The sequence below is a fragment of the Sceloporus occidentalis genome, unplaced genomic scaffold (genome assembly GCF_023333645.1).
Source record: "Sceloporus occidentalis isolate IW3139 unplaced genomic scaffold, rSceOcc1.0.p SCAF_91, whole genome shotgun sequence".
In the NCBI taxonomy this organism is placed as follows: domain Eukaryota; kingdom Metazoa; phylum Chordata; class Lepidosauria; order Squamata; family Phrynosomatidae; genus Sceloporus; species Sceloporus occidentalis.
In genome coordinates this window covers 4,198,514-4,225,402 of record NW_028317071.1, presented here as the reverse complement: position 1 = coordinate 4,225,402, position 26,889 = coordinate 4,198,514, and the positions used below count along the sequence as shown (strand labels likewise).

Genomic DNA, 26,889 nt, shown 5'->3' with positions numbered 1-26,889 from the left:
GTGTCTATGGACTGTAATAAATTATGACTAACTGACTGTACTGTATTTTAACTGTGGTTTTGTGTGTTTTAGTTGTGTTTCTATTTTAACATACTATACCTGCCTCAAGCCTTGAAGAGAGGCGGGAAAGAAATAAAATGTATTCTTTATTATATCACCCAAACTTTTCCTTTCTGAAGGCTTCTAGAAAAATGGGTCTTTTTTTCTCCCAGTGAAACAAGGTTTCTTTGGGGCCAGATGTCCCACTATGGCAATGGGCTATGTGTGTGCACATGTGAGAGAGAGAGAGAGAGAGAGAGAGAGCGCAAAGCTGGCACTGAGATCTTCAAAAATTACCCAGCCCTTGAACAGAGCCATCCACTCCAATGACCAACACCACCTCAAGGGAATGAGAATTGTGCCCTGCAGATGGGCTGTATTGTCCAACTCCAAATCCCTTGCAAAGAGGAGCAGGAGCAGTTGCACCTTCAGCTTCAGGGTGGCTGGCCAGCTGCGGTTCCCAAGTGGGTAGAGGAGGTGAGGCACCAGCCCACCCTGCTCACCTTTCAGGCAGTAGTCCAGTTCATAGAGCTCCTTGTCTTCATGCAGCTGCACATAGGATACCAAGTAGTGTGTGATGTTTCCGTTGGGATCAGAGGGTGGCTTCCACTTCAGAATAATCTGAGACGAAGAGTTGGACACAGAGATCGGGTCTGTGGGGACGGCAGGCACTGGGGAAGGAGAAAAGAGAAAGAAGGGAAAGGGAGGAATCACCCACTACAGAAATAGGAGACAGGCAAACAAAAAACTAGCTGTCTTCTCTTGCCCTGGCTATCTGTTTGCAGTGGGGGAAGTCAGGTGCCTTTGAGAAGTGCCCAACAGGGAGAGGAAGAAGGTACACCCAGTTCCCTCACCTGGATGGCTTGCCTCAGCATTCTGAGAGACTACCTCTACACGTGAAAGGGCACAAAGCCATCCTGGCCAATCACCCATGGCAATTTTTTTCCTCCTTCACAATAATGTTCCATCTCCCTTTCAGAGGAGAGGGCAGGCAAGCAGAGAGCAGTTTATGGGCCACACGTGGCTCCCCCGGAGGCTTTCCCAATTGTTCCCAGAGGCCCTCAACTGCCCCATGGGATGGCATTGCCTCAACCCTCTGCCTCCAGAGGTTTGCTTGCTCCTGCTTAAAACTCATAACTTTGGAAGCCAAATCTGTTAATTTTGGAGACACCACACCTAGAACTGATAGGGGCTTTCCCTGGTAGGAAGCTTGTCCAAACTTTACAAAGCCTTCTTTGTATATGCAGACAGGCACACCACTCACCAGAGGCATTGGTCTGAACATAGATAATCTCACTCTTTGCCCCATAGGTTTTGCGCTCATCTGAGTAGGTGACCAGGGTCTTCACAAAAATGGCATACTGCGTCCAGGGCTTCAGGCCTCGCATCAGGAACCCAGGGTGGGCTGGCAGCTTACTATCTGTCGGCCGAGCAGGAGGGTCAATGTCCACCACCGTCCAGCTGTTGGAGCCACAGACATCCTGCCCGTCGAATTCTGTCACATTCCGAAAGGGCCTGGATCGAAGCAGATAGTAGAAAGGGGAACTTTGAAATATGTTCTCCATGCATGAGTTCTGCTGCATTTAAAGTGGCCACCATGCTGGCTGAGGAAGGCTGAAGATTCTGGACCAGAACAAAGCAGGTCTCTCTAGCTCAGCATTCTGGTCTCACAGAAGCCAACCAGCCTCAGTGGGAAGCCTGCCAGTAAAGATACAAAGCCAATGGGATCCTCTGTTCTGTCCTCCTCAGTAAGACATGTTGGAGACCGCTTCTTGTGCTTAATTTCTAGTCCCAAATGGCCCCATCCTCCTAAACACTTTTAAAGATATTCAAGTTAGCAGCCACCATGGCACCCCTTGGCAGTGAGTCACACAGTTTAGCCCTATGCTGTTTATATGTAAGTGGTGACTTACAAAGAAAAAGGAACTTGCCTGGGTAGGGTTGCCTGGATGGCTTGCCTGGGTAGGGTTGAGGGATGCTACTCCCCTGGTACATACGTGTCCAAGGGCCAGCCCAGCAAAACTGCCAATGTGGTGTAGTGGTTTGAATGTTGGACTGCAATTTTGGAGACCAGGGTTCGATTCCCACCTTGGTGATAAAACCCACTGGGTGACCTTGGGCAAATCACACTGGATGAACTACAGCTCTCAGAAGTCCTTCAGTCAGGTACCATGGACCTGGTATCCTGGGAGCTTCCTGAACTCCACTCCCATGTCTCCTCTGTTCAGCTGGCTCAGCTCCTGAGGCTGCAAATCGTCTCTCTCTGGATTCTTTTTGTGGCCTACTGGCATACTTCCCTCAAAAGGCTGGCCTACTTGCTAGAGGTGCAGAAAGGCATGAGGCATAGCCCTGGCATATTCTGGCTCTTCAGTAGCATAAAGGAATCCTATCCCCACTTTCTGAGGGCTGCTGGACAGCCCCAGTGACTGGATGGTTTGCTGGCTGATAGCCAGGCAACTGGGCAACACTTCACTCACGCTTCCTTGTAGAACAGCATGAAGCCAAGGAGGTCGCGGAAGTCCAGTGGCCAGTACGGTTCCCACTTCAGCACAATCTTGTCATGGGACGTTTTTATGAGGGAAAACTTGAGTACTTCGTTCTCACCTGCAGAGGAAAACAGCACCATGGACCAGCATTCAAACAAAGTGAGAGAGAGATAGGATGTAGCTTCTGAAAGGCATCTGTCTTGTTTGCAATGGCTCTGTCATTCTAGCAGGACACACAAAAGAGAAGGTTACACTGGTCTGGTGGGAAGCTCAGAAAGAGCAGCAAGAACAACAGCACCCCACAAAACAGCTGGAAGGTGGATCTGTGCCATGGGCGGGGGGGTCAAATGATAAAGAGGCTCCCCAGACACAAATGTGGTCAAGAAAACCCCATGATAGGTTGGCCTTAGGGTCGCCATAAGTTGGAAACGACTTGAAGCCACACAACAAGACAAAAGAGAGAGAGAGAGAGAAAGCTTGGGGCAGTAGGCCAGGACAGCCCAGGATGAGGTCCAACTGGCTTAGGAACTAGCAGCAAGGACAGTCTGTCAATCTCTAAAGCAGAAGACAGGGAGGAGAGGGGCCAGATGTGGATCTGTATCGGATGGGAGAAATATGAGAAATCTGGTTGAGAGAGATTTCTGATGGGGGGGGGGGAGAGAGAGAGAGAGAGAGAGAGAGAGAGAAAAGGTGGTGGTTGGCTGTTTGTTTTCTTCCAGGGAATGAACACTGAGTGACACACATCAGCCTGTGAAACTGCAGGGAGGAGGCAGAGTTTCTCTCTCACACACACAGACACAGCAGCAACATGTTGCTGTTGCTAAAAGAAGGAAAAAGGACAATTTGTCCTGTGTTCTAATAGCCTGGCAGGAGATTGGGTGGGAGAGGGACTGTTTGCTTCACAGCTGAGGCTGAACAACATACACATCATACACAAACTGGATGCTGCCAACCAGGGCCTGCGTGCAAATGAAACTGAGAGAGAGAAACCACTCCCCCACTATTATCATCTCTCTCCCAGAAGCAAACAAAAGCTGGGGTGTGACAAAAACAACAAACATACACACCCACAGCCCCATCAGGAAGGAAAATCTTGCTTCCTCTGCCCTTTGCTTAGCAAGCAAAGATGCAAATAAGAGTCACTGCAAAGCTGGCACAGATGGGCACCAAAGTCTGCCTCAGAGCAGAGCAGGTGGCAGCCTAAATCCTAACTGGAGAGGGTGGCACGTACCTGGCAGTTGATTCCCATCCAGAACAGGTCTGATCCCCTTGCTGATCAGCTGAGAATACGTATCATCCTTCTACCACTCTCTCTTGAGGACCTTCCCCAAAGCAGGGGCTAATACCAGCAGAATTGAGTGCCTACAAGTGGGGCAGGGAGCCTGACTCCCCACACAGAGACCCCACACACCCAGAGCATGGGGGGAGGGGGGACAAGTGGCTCTCTCTCAGACATGCAAATATTCAGACTAATAATTTTCCAAGTCCTCACCATGGGAAAAAGAGAACTATTTTCAGAGTTTCCCCCCAGTATTTGGATATCCTAAAAAATGTTTTAAAAGAAATTATTGTGCACAGAAACACAAATGGTGGGCACTGCACCAGAAAAAAAACCCATATTGTACAAAAACTCATGCATTTTTCTGGAAACAGTGGGTTGTGTGTGTGTGTGTGTGTGTGTGTGTGTGTGTACAAAATGGGTCTTTTTCACTGTTCCAAATGACAGGATGTGAGTGTCTTATCTACTGGGAAATGGGTTGTTTTCACACCAAAAAAACTACATGTATTACTACAGAGAATTATTACCTACTCCTCTACAGTTTGCTAACACCAGCAGAGAACGGTGCAAATTTCCCACCTGTGTTTTTCTTCCAAGCCACTTCCAAGTCTACCCGCCTCCCCCCTGCTTACATGAGGCCTGGTCCCCATTGGTCTTGAGTGCGATGTCATTCTTCTCCTGGCGCCCCTTTGTCCCTGAGATCTCCTCCAGCTTGTGGATCTCTGACAGGCAGAGTTTGGGGTTGTAGTGGAAGAAGAGCTTCCCACGGTCAATGGTGAGGTTGTGCTTGCTCCATTCCCACAGATTCCGGAGGTTCTGGTTGTCCAGAGCATAGAAGGAGTAGTTCCTGCCAAATGGAAATGAGCAGAAGGTGGGTGCTTGCTGTCGCTTTACACAACAGCAGATCACATTAGCTGTACTGATAAACTGAACACAATAACCTACAAATGTATCAAGGAAAGTACTCTAAAATTATAAAATTATAAACTGTAAACAATGACTATATGTTATTATTACACTTCATATACGGTGTGAAAAAATATACTGAACTTATTTTACATCCAAGTAATCATGTTGAGTGGTTATTTCTACTAACTATCTTGGGTGATAAGTATAATATTATCATCCTACATTCAAATTATATTACAAAACTATATACTAAATGTACCCAGATAAATAAGAAGACTGAATAAAGTACTCACATATTACAGTCACAGAGCAGCAAACTTGCATGCAGCTAAAATTTGTGCTGGAACCTAAGGCTTATATAATCCTGATCCTAAATGAGGTTTGGGCTGGAAAGCAGAGCTCAGGTGATTTAAATCTGGATTACGTAAATGGAGCTAATTACAAAAAACTTTAAAAATTTAAATTATAATTGAGACTTGTGGGGAGAGAATAATTTAAAGTATCTAAAAGCACTCCCTTTGCAAAAAGGAGCAAAAAGACAGGCCCAACGCCATCAGGCCTGAAGAAGAAGAGCCCTCCCCTCCCTGCTTCCAACTGTCATCTTCTGGCCTTAGAAGGAGTGAAAGGACAGGCCCAACACCATGGGGCCCAGCCTCGATTAAGAAAAAGAGCCCTCTCTCCAGTCCAGGCCTCAGAGGGAAAGAAGAATGCTGGACCTGATCCCCTCTCCACCATCACCATTCCCTTCTCCTTTTGTGTCGTGTCTTTTTAGATTGTAAGTCTGAGGGCAGGGAACCGTCTATTATCCCCTCTGTTGTAAGCCGCCCGGATTCCCAGTGATTGGGTGGCTTATAAATAAATCCTATGATGATGATGATGATTATGATGATGATTATGATAGTGGATAATATAGCAACAGCAAGTACATTTCTATATTGCTTATCAGTAAACTAGCACTCCCTAAGCAGTTCACAATGTGTAAGCCAATGGCCCCCAACAGGCTGGGTACTCGTTTTACCAATTTACAAAAGGATAGAAGGCTGAGTGAACCTTGGAGCCCTGGGATTGAACTCACACCTTGTGGCAGCAGTACCAGCATTTAACCATCATGCCACCAAGCTCCTTAATTGAGTAAACTAACAAAGAGTTTTGATTATTGCACAAATACATTTTTTTGTTTTTTTATCATTTTAAAGTACTTTCCTTCATCCATTTGGAAGCTATAGCGTTGTGACTGTCACAAGGGTGAGTGCTGGGGGTTTCCCAATTGTTGAATTGATAAACTGCCCTGTGCCAAAGAGTTCACAGCATTGTTGAGTGAGTTAACAGTAAATCAATACTGAACGTGACAGTCATACTGAATTCAGAAATACAACACGAAGTGGCATTTGTGTCTGGATCCAGCTGTTTGACAAGAAAAAACTTCAAGAGAAAGACTGAGAACAGAGATGCACAGGCCCCTGTCCAGAGCTTTCAGAACAACTTGCCTGGATTTGCTCAGCTAGAGTTGTCCTATTTCACGACTAGCATCCCCACATTCTGTGTGGGCCCTAGTAAGGGGGGGGAATGTAGGTCACAGGCACTACGAAGCCCACATTTAAACTATGTTCTGTGTGATTTTCAGGTGAAAATTGCCCTTAAAATCATACCCTAAGCCTTCCCTGCATGGAAACTATAAAATATTCCTCCACTTCAACTCACCAGAACCTCATCAAAATGCCTTCCACTACTGGCTTGGCCTGCTTATGGATCTTTGTTATTGGTCAAGGGCCAAGGATCGGCACCTAGCCACTAGACCAAGGGTCCAGTTTTTTCAATTCAAGGAGAGGCCCATAGCAGCCACACTCACCCTGCTTCTAAATCTTGCCCTCTGATGAGACGGAGCTTGCGGAAAAAGGAGAGTGAGACCAGGGCGTAGGAACGGCGGATTTTCAAGTAGCCTGTGATTTCTTCAATCAGACCAAGGTTGGCTTCCAGCTCTGCAGCAATGTTACCTAAAGGAAGGGAATTTGGAGAGAGAGTGCAAGTTAGGAGCAGTGCAGTCTCTAGGCCATGGGAATGAAGCCAGTTACCCAATGCTCACATGAAAGAGGGCATTGGGGCCTTTCCCTCCAGCTTGGATGGTGATAAGTTATTTCCACTAAGCAAAAAATCACATAGGCTGCTAAACCAGACATGTGGGAGGTGGGATGCAAGTGGCCAAAAGAGGAAACAGAAAACAGAAGCTAAACTTGTTGCAAAAGGACCCTAGAAGGGACAGAGATAACAACTGTAGAAGGCTCTGCTAATACCAAAAACCAGTCCTACCTTTACCGGCAAAGAACTTCAAGGAGTATCATGGGCTGGCTCCCAGCCCATGATACTGCTACTTCCACTGCCCTTTCTTTTGGTGGTCTCTCCTTCACCCACACAAGCTGTCCTGAGGGTCGAGGAGGAGGGGTTGGTATCTTGCTATCTAACTCCTGCCAATTTCAAGTTCTATCTTTTCCCCCCAGCTATCATTTCTCTTCCTTTGAGTTTCATCCTATTAGACTCTTTTCTCCTCTACAGCTCTGGGTTGCAGTCATCTATCGCCCTCCTGGTTCTGCCACCCAGTTCCTATCTGACTTTGAATCATGGCTGACATTCTTTCTTTCAGACTCAGTCCCCACCTTGATCCTAGGTGACTTTAATATCCACGCTGATGATTCCAATAACCCTACAACATCTCGCTTTAACTCTCTGCTAGCTTCTTTTGGCCTCCAACCACACTCCAACTCTTCAACTCATTCTCTTGCTCACTGTCTTGACCTAGTTCTTGCTGCAAACTGCGCCATTTCTGACTACCTGGCACTTGACTTTCCACTATCTGATCATCATTTAATCTCCTTTGCTCTCACTTATACTCCTCCTCCTCGCCATACTATTCAACGCCATTTTCGTGATCTTCAATCTGTTGACTCTAACCATCTTGGTCTGACCCTGGATTCATCTCTCTCTTCCCTAAATCTCGGGGATTCTGCTGATTCAGCAATGTCTTTATTTAACTCCACTCTTTCCTCGACTCTTGACCCCTTTGCCCCTGTCTCTGTACGCACTTCTTCCTCCAAGACTAGACCTCAGCCCTGGCTTACCCCCAACATTAAGTTTCTCCGGTCCTGCTCTAGAGCGACCAAACGTCTTTGGAGAAAGTCCAAAGAGTGGGCTGATTTTATCCATTTCAAATTTGTTCTTTCTTCCTTCTCACGCACCCTCTCCAAGGCAAAACAGAATTATTACAAATCATTGATCTCCGCCAATGAGAGGCGCCTGCAGCGTTTGTTCTCCATCTTAAACTCGTTGCTTAAACCTCCCTCTCCACCTGTCTCTTCATCATTTTCTCCTAATGACTTTGCTAACTATTTCATCTCTAAGATTACCACTCTGAGATAGTCCCTCCTGATTCTTCTTCTGCTCTTAATCTTCTATCGCCTTCGCCTAACAAATTTTCTGTCTTTCCTCCTGCCTCTTTGGATGAACTCTCTACACTTCTGAACTCTTCCAAACCTGCAACCTTCCTCTTGATCCAATTCCTACTCGTCTTCTAATCTCTAAAGCTCCCTTTCTGCCCTCGCTTCTCCATATCTTCAATCTTTCTCTCTCTACAGGCTCCTTCCCGTCGGACTTCAAACATGCTCTCATCTCCCCAATTCTGAAAAAATCTTCTCTTGACCCCTCCTCTTTGTCTAGCTATCGTCCGATTTCTCTTCTCCCCTTTCTTTCTAAGGTTTTGGAACGGGTTGTTTATTCACGCTGTCTTAAGTTTCTTGAAATCAACTCCATCCTTGATCCCTTTCAGTCTGGTTTCCGCCCAAGGCATTCCACAGAGACAGCTCTCACTAAGATCTCAAATGACCTTTTACAGGCCAAGGCTAATGGCCTTTACTCTGTTCTCATCCTTCTCGATTTGTCTGCAGCCTTCGACACTGTTGATCACTGTTTCCTAATTGACATACTCTCTGACCTTGGGTTCTCAGACTCTGTTCTCGACTGGTTTAGATCTTACTTGTCTGGCTGATCTTTTGCAGTAGTTGCAGGGGGTCAGACTTCTTCTCCTGTTCCCTTATCTGTTGGAGTTCCCCAGGGCTCTGTTCTGGGTCCCCTTCTGTTTTCTCTCTACACACTGTCCTTAGGAAAACTCATCAGCTCTTTTGGTTTTTCCTACCATCTGTATGCTGATGACACCCAGCTGTATCTTTCTGCCCATGACCTTTCTCCAAGGCTTGAACAGCAAGTCTCGTCTTGCCTTACAGCTGTCTCGCAGTGGATGCGCCATCGACATTTGAAGCTCAACATGTCCTCCTAAGCCCACCCTTCAACACTCCTTTTCTGTCTCTGTGGACAACATTTCTATTCAACCAGTCCAGCAAGCCCACAGTCTTGGTTTTATCTTTGACTCTTCTCTGTCGTGTATCCCTCAGATCCAGACCACAGCCAAGGCTTGTAGATTCTTTTTGTACAATATTGCCAAAATCCGACCATATCTCTCCGCCTCTACTGCCAAGATCCTGGTCCATGCCCTAGTGATCTCACGACTGGATTACTGTAACGTCCTCCTGGCTGGGCTTCCTCTTTCTCACCTCCGTCCTTTAATCTCTGTCCAGCATTCAGCTGCATGCATTATCACTTCCACCCACCGCTCTGACCACATCTCTCCTGTGTTGGCATCCCTTCACTGGCTCCCTCTCCCTTTCTGCATTCAGTATAAGCTCCTGCTGTCGACATTCAAAGCCCTCCATGGACTGGCCCCTCCTTACTTATCAGATCTTCTTTCTCCTCACCTTCCCACTCGGGCCCTCCATTCTGGTAGTCAAGGGTTCCTGTTTCAGCCCAGGATTTCCTCTGCCCCATCTCAGATTCGCCCCTTTTCACTTGCTGCCCCTCACTCCTGGAACCTTCTTCCCCCACAAGCAAGAGCCATCACTTCTTTAACTAGCTTCAAAATGGAGTTGAAAACCATCCTGTTCAGAGAAGCCTTCCCAGGCATTGCATAATTGTCACTTACTATCTGATTTTTTTTGTTGCCTGTTTATCGAACCATTTCCTGTATTGTTATGTATTGTATATGTATTATCCTACTTGAGAGTATGTATTTTCCCTGGAAGAAGATTAACCATCCATTATGAAACCAAGCCCTCCCTCCAGTCCATCTGCCTTGGTCCAGGCCTCGGAGGTAGAGAGGAGCTGCTGGACCTCTTACCCTTTCCTGCCACCACTCCCTTCTCCTTTTGTGTCATGTCTTTTTAGATTGTAAGACCGAGGGCAGGGAACCGCCTAACTAAAAAGATTGCATGTACAGCGCTGTGTAAATTTACAGCGCTTCATAAATAAAGGTTAATAATAATAATAATAATAATAATAATAATAATAATAATAAAGGAGCCCCAAGAGAGAGCAAAACTGGGAGAAGTTACATTTTGGATTTTTTGCTGCTGTGTGCCTTCATGTTGTTTCCGACTTATCATGCCCCTAAGGTGAATCTATCAAGGGATTTTTGTTGCAAGATTTGTTCACAGTGGATTTGCCTTGGTCTCTCTCTGAGGTGGCTGGGAGAGTGTGACATGCTCAAGGTCACCCATTGGGTTTCCATGGCTGAGCAGGGATTCGAACCTGGTCTCCCCAAGTCATAGTCCAACGATCAAACCACTATATTATACTGGCTCTGTTACTTTTTGGACTACAACTTGCACAATCTCCAGTCTACATGCCACCTATAATCACAAATTCTTCAAGTCATATTGGCTGTGGAGGGGAGGGTGTTAAGTATAGTAGCCTTCCCCAAAGGAGGACCTTTACTGAGCTCTGAGAGAGAGATGCTCTGCTGTGGCTGGAGGGAGGCCTTGAGACCCCTTGCCCTTAATCCTGATTCTTCAGAACTGTTCTTATTGACCCCATCACCACTGCTGCAAGAAGTGTGATCCAGCAAGATCAGAGTACTCACTTCCTCCGCGGATGTTGATGATCAAGCTTCCATTGATGACAGTGCAGCCTCGGAGCTCCTGAGCAGCCGTCACCGAGTCAATTACTTTTCCCTTCCCCAGGTGGCAGACCTTGGGGCAAAGCCCAGCACAGGGGGTGCAGAGGAGGCTGAAGGAGAAGGAAGACATGTCTTTGAGGAAAAGGACACTGACATATTCTCTCACAAAAACACCTTCTTTTGAGCCAGTGGAAGTAGAAAGCCAAGAGGAGGAGACTCCACCACACTTCGAGGGAGTTTGTTCCACTGTCAAACAGCCCTCACTGTCAGGAAGTTCTTCCTAATGTTGAGGTGGAATCTCTTTTCCTGGAGCTTAAATCCATTGCTCCGAGTCCTAGTCTCTGGAGCAGCAGAAAACAAGCTTGCTCTCTCATCAATATGACATCCCTTCAAATATTTAAACAGGGCTATCATATCACCTCTTAACCGTGTCTTCTCCAGGCTAAACATCCCCAGCAACCTAAGTCATTCCTCATAGGGCATGGTTTCCAGACCTTTCACCATTTTAGTCGCCCTCCTTTGGACACAATCCAGTTTCTCAATGTCCTTTTTGAATTGTGGTGCCCAGAACTGGACACAGTATTCCAGGTGGGGCCTGATCAAGGCAGAATAGAGTGGCACTATTACTTCCCTTGATCTAGACACTATACTTCTGATGCAGCCTACAATTGCATTGGCCTTTTTAGCTGCCGCATTGCACTGTTGACTCATGTTCAACTTATGGTCTACTTGGACTCCTAGATCCCTTTCACACATAGAAGTCTCCTTAAGCCAGGTGTCCCCCATAATCCTTTATCTGTGCATTTCATTTTTCTGCCCTAAGTGCAGTACCTTACATTTCTCCATGTAGAATTTTATTTTGTTAGCCTTGGTCCAGCTTTCTAGTCTGTTCAGGTCAGGGTATTAGCTACTCCTCCTAATTTGGTGTCATCCGCAAATTTGATAAGTATGCCCCCAATTCTGTCATCCAGGTCATTGATAAAGATGTTGAATAGCACTGGGCCCAGAACAGAGCCCCACTGGACACCCCACTGGTCACTTCTCTCCAGGCTGAAAAAGAGCCATTGTTGAGCATCCTTTGGGTTTGTCCGGTCAACCAATTCCAAATCCATGTAACAGTTGCCTTGTCTAGCCCACATTTTACAAGCTTGTTTGCAAGAATGTCATGGGGAACAGTTTAATGATCTGCTCCAGAATCTTTCCTGGGACTAACTGGACGATAATTGTTGGGATCCTCTTTTTCCCCTTTTTGAAGATGGGGACAACGTTGGCCCTCCTCCAGTCTGCTGGGACTTCTCCTGTTCTCCAGGAGTTCTCAAAGACTATTATTGCCAATGGCTCCGATATTACATTTGCCAGTTCTTTTAATACTCTTGGATGTAGTTCATCTGGTCCTGGAGACTTAAATTCATTTAGATTAACAAGGTATTCCTCTATTATCTCTTTACTTATTCTGTACTGAAATTCCCCTAATCTATCCTCTGCTCCATTATCCTCAGGTTGAGCTCCCTTTTCCTTTTCTGAGAAGACTGAGGCAAAGAAGGTGTTGATGCCTTTTCTCTGTCTTCTGTTAGCATTTTGCCATCTTCTGCACGCAGTGGCCCTACCATTTCCTTCTTCTTCCTTTTGCTGAGGACATATCCAAAAAAGCCTTTTTTGTTGTTCTTAACCTCTCTAGCAAGCCTGAGTTCATTCTGCGCTTTGGCTTTTCTGACTTTACCCCTACACAGGCTCGCTATTTGTTTGAATTCCTCTTTGGTGATTTCCCCCTTTTTCCATTTCTTATACATGTTCCATTTAAAACTTAGCTCAGTTGAAAGTTCCTTAGTCATCCATCCTGGTTTCTTGAGACACCTCCTGTTTTTCTTTCTCACTGGAATTGTTTGGAATTGTGCCTTCAGTATCTCCCTTTTGAGAAACTCCCATCCGTCCTGAACCCCCTTATCTTTTAGTATTTCTGACCATGGGATCACCCTCAATACTTCTCTAAGTTTACTGAAATCCGCTCTCCTAAAGTCTAGGATGCGTGTCTGATTATGCCTGGCTTCTCCTTTCCATTGTATAACAAACTCCAGGAGAACATGGTCACTTCCACCTAAGGATCCCACCACTTGCACTCCATTAACTAGTCATCCCTGTTGGTTAGCTGATCCCCTTGTTGCCTCTTCCACCTTTTGGACAATGAAGTTGTCTCCAAGGCAAGTGAGGAATTTGCTAGACCTTGAGGATTTGGCTGAGTTTGCCTTCCAGCAAATATCAGGATAGTTGAAGTCACCCATCACTACTACATCTCTCCTTTCTGTCATATTTCTTTCATTGGCCACAACTGTTTCTTCCCTTCCTAGAGACTCCATGGACTGCCAGCTGGTCGCTTGTGGACCAACATTGGCCCCAAGGATCTTAACTTTTAGCAACGCTGAACTATGCCATTTCTACATTAATATTACTGCAGTCCTTTCATTTGTTCTTGAAATTTACCAGTTGCAAGGACAGAGTGGGAAATGAACTTGCAGGCAGGTGTGCTTGGTGTTTGTTTCCTTTATTTACAGGGCAACCATGGCTTCTGCCCCCCCCCTAGCTATGAAGTGGCCATAAACTGAAAGCAGAGCAAAGGACTGTCCCCTGGGGAAGGGAAGCAAGCGGCATTATCCGGAATTGGCCCTTAGGTTAGCTTTGTTCTGCTGGCATCAGGTGCTGAATAGGAGCACCCACTATCATGTTGGTCCATTCATTCTTTGCCTGTCCATTTCTGGGAAGCTTGCTACTTTCTCAGGTGTTTTGAATTGGTTTTGAAATGACAAAATGGGAAGCAAAATGACAGCTGCTGACACCAGCCTCACAACCACGGAGTCCAAAGTTGGTGGCTTGCTTGTGTGAAACCAGAGTCCCAATTCTCATCCTTCTCAGCATGAACTTGGTCAGATGAACCTTACCTCTAGGCCAGGCTCGGTGAAGCAGTGAGGTGTGTGTACCAACCATCCTGGACCTTTGCAGCTTCGCCCCAGGTCTCAATCTATGGGCACCACGGGGCGCAGACTGGTCGTTTTATTCCCCTTACCCATCAGCCTGGAAGAGGTGAAGAGGGCTTCCCTAAGGGAAGGGCTGGCTGTTGTCAAACATCAGCTGTTGTTGTAGAGGGTTGTGTCCCAGTTGTGGCGGTGAGTTCCAGAACCTCTCCCAGGTTTTAATTCAAATTCAATTCAAAAAGGATGTGGAGAAACTGGAGCGTGTCCAAAGGAGGGCGACTAAAATGGTGAAGGGTCTGGAAACCATGAAGCCCTATGGAAAGACTTAGGGAGCCTGGGGATGTTTAGCCAGGAGAAGAGAAGGTTAAGAGGTGATATGATAGCCCTGTTTAAATATTTGAAGGGATGTCATATTGAGGAGGGCGCAAGCTTGTTTTCTGATGCTCCAGAGACTAGAATGTGGAACAGTGGATGAAAACTGCAGGAAAAGAGATTCCACCTCAACATTAGGAGGAACTTCCTGAGAGTAAGGACTGTTCGACAGTGGAACAAACTCTCTTGGAGTGTTTTGGAGTCTCTTTCCTTAGAGGTCTTCAAACAGAGGCTGGATGGCCATCTGTCGGGGATGCTTTGATTTAGATTTCCTGCATGGCTGGGGGTTGGACTGGATGGCCCTTGCGGTCTCTTCCAACTCTACGATTCTATGATTCTATGACAGCTGCTCCTGGCATGTTAGAGAGAAATAATTGCATCTTTTATTGTTGGAGATGATGCAGAACTATAGCTGCATCAGCTTCCTTCTGAAACTTTCCACACACAATAGCTTTATTAACATATTTTTACATATTCCTATCGGCATATTTCTCTTCTCTCCACCCGCAACCTCTGGGAATTTGGTGGTGGGCTGTGTGCGTGCAAACTGATGCTTAAACAAACTGCTACTTGTCTCTCCCTGTGACAGGTTGGCAGAGGACAGGAGCGCAACCTGATCGACCATCCCTTGCCGGGGAGCCAAGGCCTCCTTCCCCATGTGAAACTGCCTCCTGTATCTGCTGAGCCCCTCCATCCATACTCCCCCCCCCCTCGACTTCCCAGCTGCCAACCTGGCTCTGCCTGCCACAGTGCCACTGCCAGGCCAAACTGGGGGCTTGGGCCCTTACTTGGTAGAGTTCATGGTGTACCCGGAGGGGCACTCAGAGATACATTCGCCATTGTGGATGGCGTAGCAGTTGGACCCTCTGGCGGTCTTGCAGGAGTTATGGCGCTCCTGGCAGAACTCGAAGGTCACGCAGCGCCAGCCCTGGAAGCGGTAGTAGTTGGGAGGGCATGTCTCCATGCACTTGCCGTCCAACATGTAGTTCCGGCATGCCACACACTTGTCGGGGTCATTGGGCTCCTGGCAGTTGCCCAGGCATTCTGCATGGCAGCACTTCCCATCTGGGGTACAGCCCTGGGACTTGCAGGTGGGGGGACACACTGGGCAGGGGAAAGAGAAGAGAAAGGGATGAGCAATCCTGACAGGTGGCCCCACCACTTGTTGGCTTCTAGTAGCTGCAGTGCCTCCCCACAGATACACATGAGGAACTGGGCTCCCCTTCACTCACCAGTTATGGGGTTACTCTCTCTGTCAGTTGACTCTGAACACTGGGAAACTGATTTTGAAGGAAGGAAAAGGGAAGACCACCTCCTCACTTCTATATCCCTCTGACATGCTGGCAGAGGGCTGCTTTAATGCCTATAGCAAGGAAGGAGCACTACGCTCCAACCATTTTGAGTAAGTTACTGCTGTGCCTGCTGTTGTGTTTAACCAGAAGACTCAAAGCACTTGGTATCAGCCTAGGCTCAGCTCAGAATGCTTAGGGAGTCCTACGGATTTCAGAGAAAGCCCAGGAAGCCTCTGAAGGGAATACAGGGCCCTTGCTCTGAGGGAATCATGAGTCGACATCGCTGGCAGCTTCAGGCATTCAGGCTCTCCAAGGCAAAGAATCCCTTCCTTGATGTAGGCATTAAAGCAGCCCTCTGCCAGCATCAGGGGCAGGAGAGTGGCAATGTGGGTGAGAAGAAGGAGCTGGGTTAATGTGGTCATTGTCCCCCCCGCCAGGCTCTCTCTGCCAAGCTGGGAGGTGGTGAATGAGCCACCAGAAGGCAACAAGGCAGCCCCCCCACCCCTTTACAGCAACTCATTTCCAGAAACTAAGGTGCGTTACAGACCGCTGGATTGCGGCGGTCTGCTGCCGCCGCCGGTTGCTGCATCCGGGAACCACAGCAGCCAAACGGCGCGGTTCCCGGACACAGCAAAGAAGGAGCGCGAAAATCGCGCTCTTTCTTGCAGCCCGGAAGAGACGCCGCGAGGCGCTAGTCGTGCACTCGCGGCGTCACTTCCGCCACGCGACGTGCGGACGCAGAGCGTCCATTACGTCAAAATGGCAGCAGCCGTGTGGAACAGCCGCCGCCATTTATTACGGACTCAGTCCGTGCTAGGGTTAGGGGCGTCTGGAAGAGACGCCCCTTTCTAACCCTAGCACAGACTGAGTCCGTCCTAGGGTGCCCATTTGTAACGGGCCTAAGGATCTGTGTTGGGTTTGAGGATTTTATGCTCACAGGCACATTATGGAAAATAAAATACACCTCTCTAGAAGCCACAGGCTCCTCACTCTACAGCCTTCCATGGCTTAAAAATGAGACCCTCTGGAACCAAGGTGGGGTTCTCCAGAATAGAGCAGGCCTTGTCATGAACTGGATGAGAATCTGCTTCCTGTGAGGGAGAGGACATGGCACAAATAACATGGCACCTTGAGGCGCAGGTCAAAACCTCTTCAGGTCTGGCACTTTCTGTACATCCTCTCAAAGACCTTGCCCTTGAATTCAGGAGGGCATGCCCTCCATGGAGGCTTACTTGGGATGCTCAGCACTATTTTTAAAGTCAGAACCAATAAACCAGCTGTGTGAGTTTCCCTTCAGGACTCTGCTCCTATTGTCTAAGAGAAAAGCTATGATCATTGTTTTTCTCTTACTCTTCTTCCTCTCTCCCTCCTTCTCCTGCTGTTTATTTGTATCTCACCTTTCTCCTAAATATGATACTTTCAAGTGTGGCTGGATTCCCAATTCCCATCATCCCTGCTGAGAGGGTAAGGGATGATAAGTCTCTCACCTTCTGCAGTCTAACAAGATGGTCTAGGTCTAGGAAGAAAAAGTGTAGAAAACCTAAAATACAGCCTTAGAGCAACTCACTGGGAAGACTGTCTTCTATGAATAAACACAATGAGCTGAACCGGTTCATCCCCACCCCAAGAGAGTCAGAAGCCACGTCTTTATGCAAATGCCTTGTCTCCTCCACCATTGATAGCTGAGAGCCGATACCATGATTCAGCTCCTCAGAAGGACGGTCGTTGTCCAAAAGCAGGCTCTCTGGACAGGCAGGGCTACCTGCCAACCCCTTGGACCTGGCAAGGATTGCCAGCTGCCTGTTTGCTCCATCCTAGCACACTCTCCTATATTCCCGAAAGCTAACTGTACAGTCCCCAGACAGTCATGAAGGGTAGACAGAACCACAAATGCGTCCTAGAGAGAGTCTCTACATGTCTCCAGAAGCAGTGGTTATTATGTTGGCCACGTGGAAGCAGACACAAAATGGATGTTACCTACTGAAGGGAAACTTTTTCGATCTTTGGGGACACCTGTTTTGCACCGTAAGAGCTCACACCACCAGGGCACATTTGTGGTTGTATTTTGTGATTCTCAAAACTCAATTCAGGCAGCTTTGCAGTTTCAAGATGGAAGATAACAAATATCAGAATGTGGCAGAAACCATCCAAGCTCTTATAGAAAAAATTCCAAATGGCAAGAGATAGCCTTCCCCTTCCTGTACACCTTTTGAGAGAATTGGGGCCAAGAGCATTGAAAATAAATAACAGAATGAAAAATGATGTCCCATAACCAAGAGGAGTTAAATACACTGTGTCCTTGGCACACGTTGGGTCTACTAGCATCAAGGTGGAGAGTTTAATGGTTAGCTACCTTCTCTCCAAAGGGACAAGTTTCCAGTTACTCTCCTTGCATAAAATCCATGTGTGTTCTTCAACATAAATTTGATACAGGAGCAAAAAAGACAGATTTGCAGTGCTATGAAGAAACGAGTTGCATTCTCAAAGCCACTGACAGGAGGAACTAGAGCTCTATGGTGGCCATAACCACAGGACTCAGAAATTATTACTTCAGATCCTTAAAACATTCCATATGAAAAAACAGATTAAGAGCAAAACAGTCACAAATACCAGACCTCCCAAGTCCAGCCAATTCCCCTGAAGTAAGGATATTTCTCCTGAAGCCTGTGGGAGTGAGAAGAGAATGGCACAGGCAGTCAAGGAGGATTTCTGTGCCTTCAGATAATTTGAGGATTTGCCTCAGAGTTACTTCTAAAGAGCGTCAGCTTTTCACTCAAGTCAAAGGAAAACGCATTACTTCTCTGGGTGCCAAAGCAGTTCCAGAGAAGTTTAAGTTCCCTGTTGGAACAAGAGGAGTTTGTGACTGGGGAATAGCACGTGTCCTTTGCAAACTAGGAGCGTTCTGGTGGCTTCTAAAAAGCTACTGCTCCTTCTCCATTGTATTCAAAACCCAGGCAAAACTCTTGAAATCTCCACCTTGGCTAGAACAGGACAACAGACAGATGGATGGCCATCTGTCGGGGATGCTTTGATTTGGATTTCCTGCATGGCAGGGGGTTGGACTGGATGGCCCTTGCGGTCTCTTCCAACTCTATGATTCTATGATTCTAGGTTGGGAAGTTTGGACAAGGTAACGCCCCTTCCCCAGCCCCATTCAAAACCCCAGAGCAACCACATACAGAGGACTCCTATCATAAATCATAGAGTTGGATGAGAAACAAACGTTGGGTACTTACCGTGACACGTTCATTTCCAGCAGACGAGGGTCCGGGCATCCTGAATCCTGGGTTATGCACCTCCCATTAGCTCCTGTAGGCAGGGACAAAGAAAAGACCGGCCCCCTATATAAGGAGGGGCTAACCCCCCTTGGGCCTCAGTCAATAACAAGCCAAGCGAATAGCAAATAAACCAAGACTTGGACCTTTTCTGGTAAGAAACAGCACAACAGTTATGAACCCTAAGGGCCGTCTCCGGGGAGTCAGACCTCTGAAAGAAACAGACAACCAGCAAACAGAAAACATTAAGCAGAGACAGCCGACAGGCCGGGCTGGACCGCAGGCGGCATCCCGGGTGGGCAGGATGACAGGACCATCGTCTGCTGGAAATGAACGTGTCACGGTAAGTACCCAACGTTCGTTTTCCCAGCAGAGAGGGTCCTGACCTCCTGAATCCTGGGATTTACCAAAGCCCTCTCAAGCAGGGAGGGAAGGTGCCAGCTAGAACCTGCGGACCCAGCCACCACCTGTTGGAGGACTCTCACTCCGAAGGCCGCCTCAGCGGATTGGAACACATCCAGCTTATAGTGTCTAATGAAGGTGGAGGGCGACTTCCATGTTGCCGCCCTGCAAATCTCGGCTAGAGTGGCATTAGTGACCAGGGCCGCCAAAGTGGACGCACTCCCCGTAGAGTGGGCCATTACCCCCTCGGGTGGAGCGACATCAAGAGTAAGGTAGCGCTCTTGAATATCAGACCTGATCGACCTACTCAGAGTTGAGGCAGATACCTTGAACCCCAAAGAGCCTGGAAGAAAGGAAACGAACAACATTTCAGATGACCTAAGGTTGAAGTCCTCTGGATGTAGATTTTGAGGGGTCTGCGCATATCCAATGTGTGCCAGGTCTTTCCCAAGTCCTTCTTAGGATCGGGGCAGAATGAAGGCAGGAGAATGTCCTATGACACCTGAAAGGCTGAGTTGACCCTAGGCACGAAGGTAGGATCTGGATGAAGGCACACTGAGACCGGCCTAAAAATATACAAGTCTTTACCTACCGACAGGGCCCCAGCTCTGTCTGGCGGAGGTAATGGCCGTGAGGAAGATGATCTTGAGGGAGAGGTGTTTGAGGGAGGCCTCCCGAAGGGACTTGATCAGCCCAACCGTCAGCGCGTTTAAGACCGTGTTCACACCCCAGGTTGGAAAACGATGTCTGGTGGGCTGGCCCTGTTGTAACTCTCTTCAATAGCCTATTAATGTGAGGATGGCTGCCATTCTAGCTGCTCTCGTATGGAGCAGAACCGATGTGATGGCCAACACCTGCCTTATAAACATGTCGGGTCAAGTCCCTTCTTAATGTCATCTTGGATGGACTATAGCAGATCAGCCACTGAAAACCTGAAGCAGTTGATGAGAACTTGTCTAAAGTGGTGGATTATGTGATCAATCAGAATGGAGCCTGATCTAATCTGGACCTATGGCAGCTTCCAGCCTATCACTGATCACCTTGTCAACTGGTTATAGCACTGAAGGTGATATTAAAGTGATTCCACTAGTGATTAAGACTTAACACTCTGAAAGAGGAATGTTAATGTCTGACCTCCACTTAAAATTTGAAAACAAGCTGTGCTAGCAGAAAAAATAAGGAAGTCCACTTTACCAGCCTCAGAAGGCAGTGGACAATGGTGTTGTTTGGGCCAGACCTTGGCATGAAACCCAGTCAGGGATAAGACACTCACTCACACAGCAGCTAACCTTATAACAATAAAATCATAGAATCATGGAGTTGGATGAGACCCCAAGGGCCATCAAGTCCAACCCCCCTGACATGCAGTAAATCACAATCAAAACATGCCCAACAATATGCAAAGGAATTGTGTAGCACCCTGAGACCACTAAAAGAAAGAGATTGGCAGCATTAACCTTGATGCCCTTGAGCCCAACTCATCATATGCATGATAGACATGGTTAAAATAGGTCTTAAAAGCCAGGCAGCAGCTGAATGGCAAGTCCATCAGCAGGCATTCTTATTTAAAAGGTAACTATCTAGCCAAGGTAAGAGGTAATTGTGATCTTTGTGGCAGACTCTTCAGGGCTCTGCAGGATGTCTGAATGGGATTTGAAGCAACCCCTTAGCAGAAAAACCTGATTATATTGTTTTAAAACATTCATGGAGGAAGCGGGGGGTCTCCTCCCCATGGAGAGGAGGCTGTTTGTCTGTTTGTTTTGAAAAGAATTTTTCTTAATCCCCTGAATTAGTGAGGGAGAGCCCTCTCATGGAAGAAACTGTTTTGTTTTTTGTGTGTTTGTTTGTTTGTTTTGGTTCCCTTTAACAGACATCTCTCCTATGAAAGAAGGGAAGGCAAGGAGAGCCACCTCTCCTGAGGCTAGCTGACTGAGGTTCCCTGTGTTTTATAACAGGAACATAACCCTTATGACAATAAAGTGGAGCTTGGTTGGTCACCTTAATCCAATATATCTATCACCTCATATGAGATGTTTTAACAAAGATCCTCAATGCATGTAAGCATTAGAGGTCTGCTGAGTGACCAGAGACCTTCTCCTTGCTTGAGTCACCCTGCTTATTAGCATTTAAATGAATCTGTATTGTTAAAGCTTATGCTCTTAATGAGAAGTGATATGGCCAATAACAGTTTGCACAAAGGAGGTAGAACCATGTGCTTCTCCTATGTCTTAGGCTGTTCCAGCTAAGGCAAAAAGGCTCTGGCCCCAAGGGAGACAGAGATTGAGGCCCATGAGGAAGAAAGAAAAATCATCATGTTGGCTTATGACTAGCCCCTTCCCTTGTTGAATTAGTTTCCAGGCATCTTCTCTGGCCTGGAAAAAAGAGGGGGTGGGGTGGGCAGAAACAGCACAACTCAAACTTCATGGGCTAACAGTAATAAAATGAACACCAGAAAAAGTTAACCAGTATCTCTTGTAAATCTCAGCCCCCAGACCTGTTGCTGTAGGGGCTCTCCCTCCTTTATTTGCCCCATCAAGGGAGGCTGCCTGGGCGGTAGCTTCTTCCATGCACTGAGGAAACTGCTCTTAAGTTAGCAGTGACTGAAGACCATTTGTAACCATGGGTAGATAGCTGCATATGGCCTGTAGTGTAGCCCTGATACTCACAGGGCACTTTGTTTTATTTATGTTTGAGACAGCCCCAACTTCAAGATGGGGTTTAGAAGCTTAGCCCTTTTAATCTCAGGCAGGCTTTATAGTAACCTGGCTGCAAGATAGAAGCTAGCTTGGTCGTCAGCTCCCTTCCCACTTGCATAGGTAGCTGGGAAGGGCAGAGGGGCTGCTGTGGGACATGGCTCTACATTTACCTGAGGTATGTCTGTGTTCTGAGAAAGGATAATCTCTGATGGAAAGGAGAGGCCAAGCGCTCAATCTGCTCTCTCAAGAGTGCCATAGTTTGGGGGCAGCCAAACACAATTGGGGGTGAAGGGAACTCTCCACCCATGATATCCACAAGTGGTTTAACCCTTTTTGTTGTTGTAATTTTTGAGAGGGAACACAGGAAGATTAGTATCCATGTGTTCTCTCATAGTATCTTTGGGTTGGAAGAGACCCCAAGGGACATCCAGTCCAACCCCATTCTGCCATGCAGGAACTCTCAATCAAAGCATAACTGATAGATGGCCCTCCAGCCTCTGTATAGAAGTGAGCGGCAGAGGCCATGGTCTCTCTGGGGAGGACATGAAGCCACTTTGTGCTTTTTTTTTTCTTTTTTTTTTTGGTGGGGTGTTCTATGGCAGCCAAAAAAGACCATTTCAGAGTTGGAAGTTTCAGCTCCTGCTGGGCAAAGTCCAGCTTCCTTAACAACCATGTGGCTGTATAACATAGAGAAGGAGTCCTCTGCCTCATTAGACACCATCTCATTATGAAAATTCAAAATAAAAGTGTAGGAGCCCTGGCAACACCACCGTGTGTTTTCCAGTCTGCAAAGGATCCCCCACACCTGTTGGGGTCCTGGGTGATATTGGGGCCAGAGATGGGAAGGAAGAGGGAGACCAAGGGTTTATGCCCCCATCTCTCCTCCTGGCAGAGTCCCAAATCTTATGCTAGGCATAGTGCCTGAAATGGCCATGGCAGAGGCCTCCTGGAAATGCCTGCCCTGAGCAAGGGCATCAGATCTGGCAACGATTATTTGGTGGCTGGAGAAAGAGGGCCCCTGGTACTCACCTTTTTACTGTGTCTTCTGGCTGGCTTGCCTCTCTGACCTTGGCCCTGTTTCAGGCTGTGCAGAGGTGATGTAGAGAAATCCCTTGTCATGGCTTTTGGCTGGCCTGTCCTCTGTACTCTGGCCCCAATGGGCTGAGCAGAGATGCTGAGAAGGAAAGTTTCCATAACTTCCGGCCAGTTTTTTTTTTTTAAAACTGATCCTTGGCCTTAAGCAGGCTCGGCAGAGGTGATGCAGAGGGATCCTTTGCCATGGCTTCAGCTGGCCTGTCCTCTGAACTCTGGCTGGGCAGAGATGTGAGGAGGGAAGTTTCCATGACTTCTGGCCAGTTTCCTCTCTGATCCCTGGCCTTAAACAGGCTGGGCAGAGGTGATGTGGAGAAACAGAGACATGGAGGTGAAACCCCTCACCATCTGTTCCCACGGCTCCCATGTGCTGCAATGGTGTTTGCAGAAATCTCCTGTGCACCCACCATGATAGGGGGCAGCTTGGAGGAGAGGGAGAGTCATTGGCAAAGCCAAGACCTTTCTCCAATCCTGGGAGCCCTTGCCATGTTAAGTCTTTCTTCATGCTCCCAAGGCAGCAAGAGAAACGAAGAGAATAAAAGGACTGGAGTGGCAATAGTGAAGAAGCTGCTGAGCAACAGCAAACACATCCCAATGGGTCTCCCTCTGAAGCCAGCTTCCTCTGTTGAGCTGGCAGACCCTGAGCTAGGGAAGCCTGGGTTAAGGATGGCCCTTCACCCATGCTTTCAGGGTCCTCTGCCATAGCCACCACCAAAGAAAGGGGGGAAAGGCAGGAGAGAGGAGAAGAAGGGAAGGCCAAGAAAACTCTCAAACCGCTTTCGGAGAAGGAAAAACCTTGATGGCTCGAAGAGACCCATCTTGTTAGGATCATAGGCAGGCCTGCCTTGCCTGGGAAATGTCCCCCAGCCCCAAAAGCTCACTGCCTCGCGGGCAAAAATGGCCCTGACAAAGCCACCTAGCCCCAGTCCGCACTCACCTCGGTGAGACCAGCTGGCACCAGGGCCTCTTCTACGCCTTGGGGACCTGGGAGACCCGGGCGAAAGGATGGGGCCTGATCACTGCCATGGAGGCTAACCCTCTCCTCTGGCTGGCCCTCTACCTCTCCCTCTGTCGCTGGCTCTCGCTGCTGCGCTGGCAGACCCTGAGCTGGGTAGAGCCTGCACTTGGGGAGGCCCTTCACCCGTGTTTTAGGGTCCTCTGCCATAGCCCACCACCACGAGGGGAAGGGAGGCAGGGAAGAGGGGGGAGGGAGGCCAATAAAAAACAACGCTGACCTCTTCGATGAAGGAAAACGAATTCACTGGCGAAGTATGTCCTGCTAGGAGCCTAGGCAGGAACAAGACTGAGGCCCAAGGGGGGTTAGCCCCTCCTTATATAGGGGGCCGGTCTTTTCTTTGTCCCTGCCTACAGGAGCCAATGGGAGGTGCATAACCCAGGATTCAGGAGGTCAGGACCCTCTCTGCTGGGAAACTCCCTTCTTCTTCCATGCAGGAAGACACCATCCAAGCCCTCCCTGTGACAGATGGCCATCCAGCCTTGGTTTAAAAACCTCCAAAGGAGGAGACTCCACCACCCTCTGAGGCAGCGTCTTCCACTTTCAAACAGCTGTTATCGTAAGGAAGTTCTGTTGCGAAGGAATCTCTTTTCCTGAACTTTAAATCCACTGCTCCAGGTCCTATCCACTGCAGCAGCAGAAAACAAGATTCAATATGATATCCATTCAAATATTTAAACAGGGCCATCATGTCACCTTTTAACCTTCTCTTCTCCAGGTTAAAATACTCAGCTCTCTAAGCCACTCCACAGATTGCTTGGTGGTTTCCAGACCCTTCACATTTTGGTCACCCTCTTCTGGACAGGCTCCATTTTCTCAACATCTTTTTTGAACTGTGGTGCCCAGAACTGGACACAGTAATATTCCAGCTGACCAAAGCAGAATGGATTGGTCCTATTTCTTCCCTCAACCTAGACACTATACTACTATACTGAGAAGCCTTCACAGGCATTGCATAATTGTCGCTTACTATTTGATGTTCTTTTGGTGCCTGTTTATCAAACCATTTCCTGTATTGCTGTGTACTGTATATGTATTATCCTACTTGAGAGTATGTATTTTCCCTGGAAGAAGATTAACCATCCATTATGAAACCAAGCCCTCCCTCCAGTCCATCTGCCTTGGTCCAGGCCTCAGAGGTAGAGAGGAACTGCTGGATCTCTTACCCTTTCCCTCCACCACTCCCTTCTCCTTTTGTGTCATGTCTTTTTAGATTGTAAGCCCGAGGGCAAGTAACCGTCTAATTAAAAAGATTGTTTGTACAGTGCTGTGTAAATTTACAGCGCTTCATAAATAAAGGTTAATAATAATAATAATAATAATAATAATAATAATAATAATACTATCCTGTAGGCAATGCCTTCTGAATTCCTACCTGTGCTAAACCCAGAATGGGTAACTCAATGGTGCAAATGATGTGACAGAGAGACTGACAAGACTGGTCAAGCCTACTGACCGTTACCCCTTTCTTTTGGTTCATGTGGGAACCAATGATATTGCAGAAAGTCACAAGGGATTATGAGGCTTTGGGTAGGAAGTTGAAAGAGATGGATGCACAGGTTGTCATCTCATCTCTTCTCCCAGCCGAAGGGCATGGTCCAGGAAGGGAGAGGAAAATAGCAGAGGTGAATAACTGGCTCCGCAGATGGCGCCGCCAAGAATGGTTTGGATTTTTGCATCATGGTTTGAGGTTCCATGAGGAGGGCCTTCTGGCAAGGGATGGGCTGCATCTCACGCCAGTTGGCAAAAACGTTTTTGCCAACAGTCTCAAAAATTTGATCAGGAGGGCTTTAAACTCACTTACTGTATGTGGGGAAGGGAGACAGTACTCTGGAAGGCAAAAGGGCTGGAAAAAACAGTCAAATTGTCATAGAGGGAACAAGACAAACAGTGCAAGGACCCAAGTGGAAGGCAAAAAACTTGCACAGGCAACAAGGGGACCCTTGGTCTGCGATGTCTCTACACTAATGCACAGAGCATGGGAAATAAGCAAGATGACCCTGAACTCCTAGCGCAACAAAGCAAATATGATAGAATAGGCATCACTGAAACCTGGTGGGATGAGTCTCATGATTGGAATGTAGAAATAGAGGGATATAGCCTTTTTAAGAGAAATGGGCCAAACAGGAAAGGAGGAGGAATAGCCTTATATGTCAGGGACATTTACACCAGTGAAGAGATCCAGACATCAGTATTGGCAGCCAGGTGAGAGCATCTGGATAAAAATTAAAGGGGAGGGAAACAACAAGGTTGTTATGGTGGGAGTCTACTACAGACCCCCAAGTCAGACGGAGGAATTGGATGATGCCTTTCTAGAACAGATGACCACACACTCAGAAAGGAGAGATATAGTAGTGATGGGCGACTTCAACTATCCTGATATTTGCTGGGAGTCAAACTCAGTCAAATCTTCAAGGTCTAGCAAATTCCTCACTTGCCTGGAAGACAATTTCATTGTCCTCCCTCTCTGAGGGAGTGTGTTCCACTGTCAAACAATCCTTACTGTCAGGAAGTTCTTCCTAATGTTGAGATGGAATCTCTTTTCCTGGGGCTTGCATCCACTGCTCCATTGGGTCCCATTCTCTGGAGCAGCAGAAAACAAGCTTGCTCCTCAATACGACATTCCTTCAAAGAGTTAAACAGGGCTATCATATCCCCTCTTAACCTTCTCTTCTCCAATGCACACATGGAAGCACTTATGCAAAACTCTTGAAATCTGAGCTTGGAAAATCTAATTTTTCAGCGTACCCAGCATCCCTACTAGCTGGGGACTTGGTGAACTATAGTCCAAAAAAGCACACACACTCCCAGTTCTGCTCGGGATTTTGAACCATATTTTACTTCTTCCACAGGTGATTTTGCAAAAACATTTCAGCTTTAGCTTGTTATTGTTGCTGTGTGACCTCAAGTCATTTCTGACTTATGGCAACCTGAGGCAAACTTATAATGGAGTTTTCTTGGGGAAAAAATCTGCTCAAAATGCAGCTCAAAGGATGGCCTGTGGACTGTCCAGCGAAGGGGAGCAGCTCTGAAGGCCAGCCAAAGTCCTCTTCATGCAATTCTTTAATAAA

General features: G+C 47.4%; 1 protein-coding gene across 1 annotated transcript in view; it reads right to left on the bottom strand.

Moving 5' to 3' along the window:
- Positions 1-465: 465 nt before the first annotated feature.
- Positions 466-26,889, bottom strand: part of LOC149284583 (insulin receptor-like) — a gene marked incomplete at its 3' end in the record, with an annotated part of 119,374 nt that continues 92,950 nt past the window's right edge. The window contains exons 3-9 of the mRNA XM_089496652.1: positions 14,835-15,150; positions 10,673-10,818; positions 6,563-6,707; positions 4,437-4,651; positions 2,517-2,643; positions 1,304-1,554; positions 466-710 (exon numbers count right to left, since the gene is read on the bottom strand). Coding sequence (XP_089352778.1) covers positions 466-710; positions 1,304-1,554; positions 2,517-2,643; positions 4,437-4,651; positions 6,563-6,707; positions 10,673-10,818; positions 14,835-15,150 — 1,445 coding nt within the window. The remainder of the gene's footprint in view (positions 711-1,303; positions 1,555-2,516; positions 2,644-4,436; positions 4,652-6,562; positions 6,708-10,672; positions 10,819-14,834; positions 15,151-26,889) is intronic.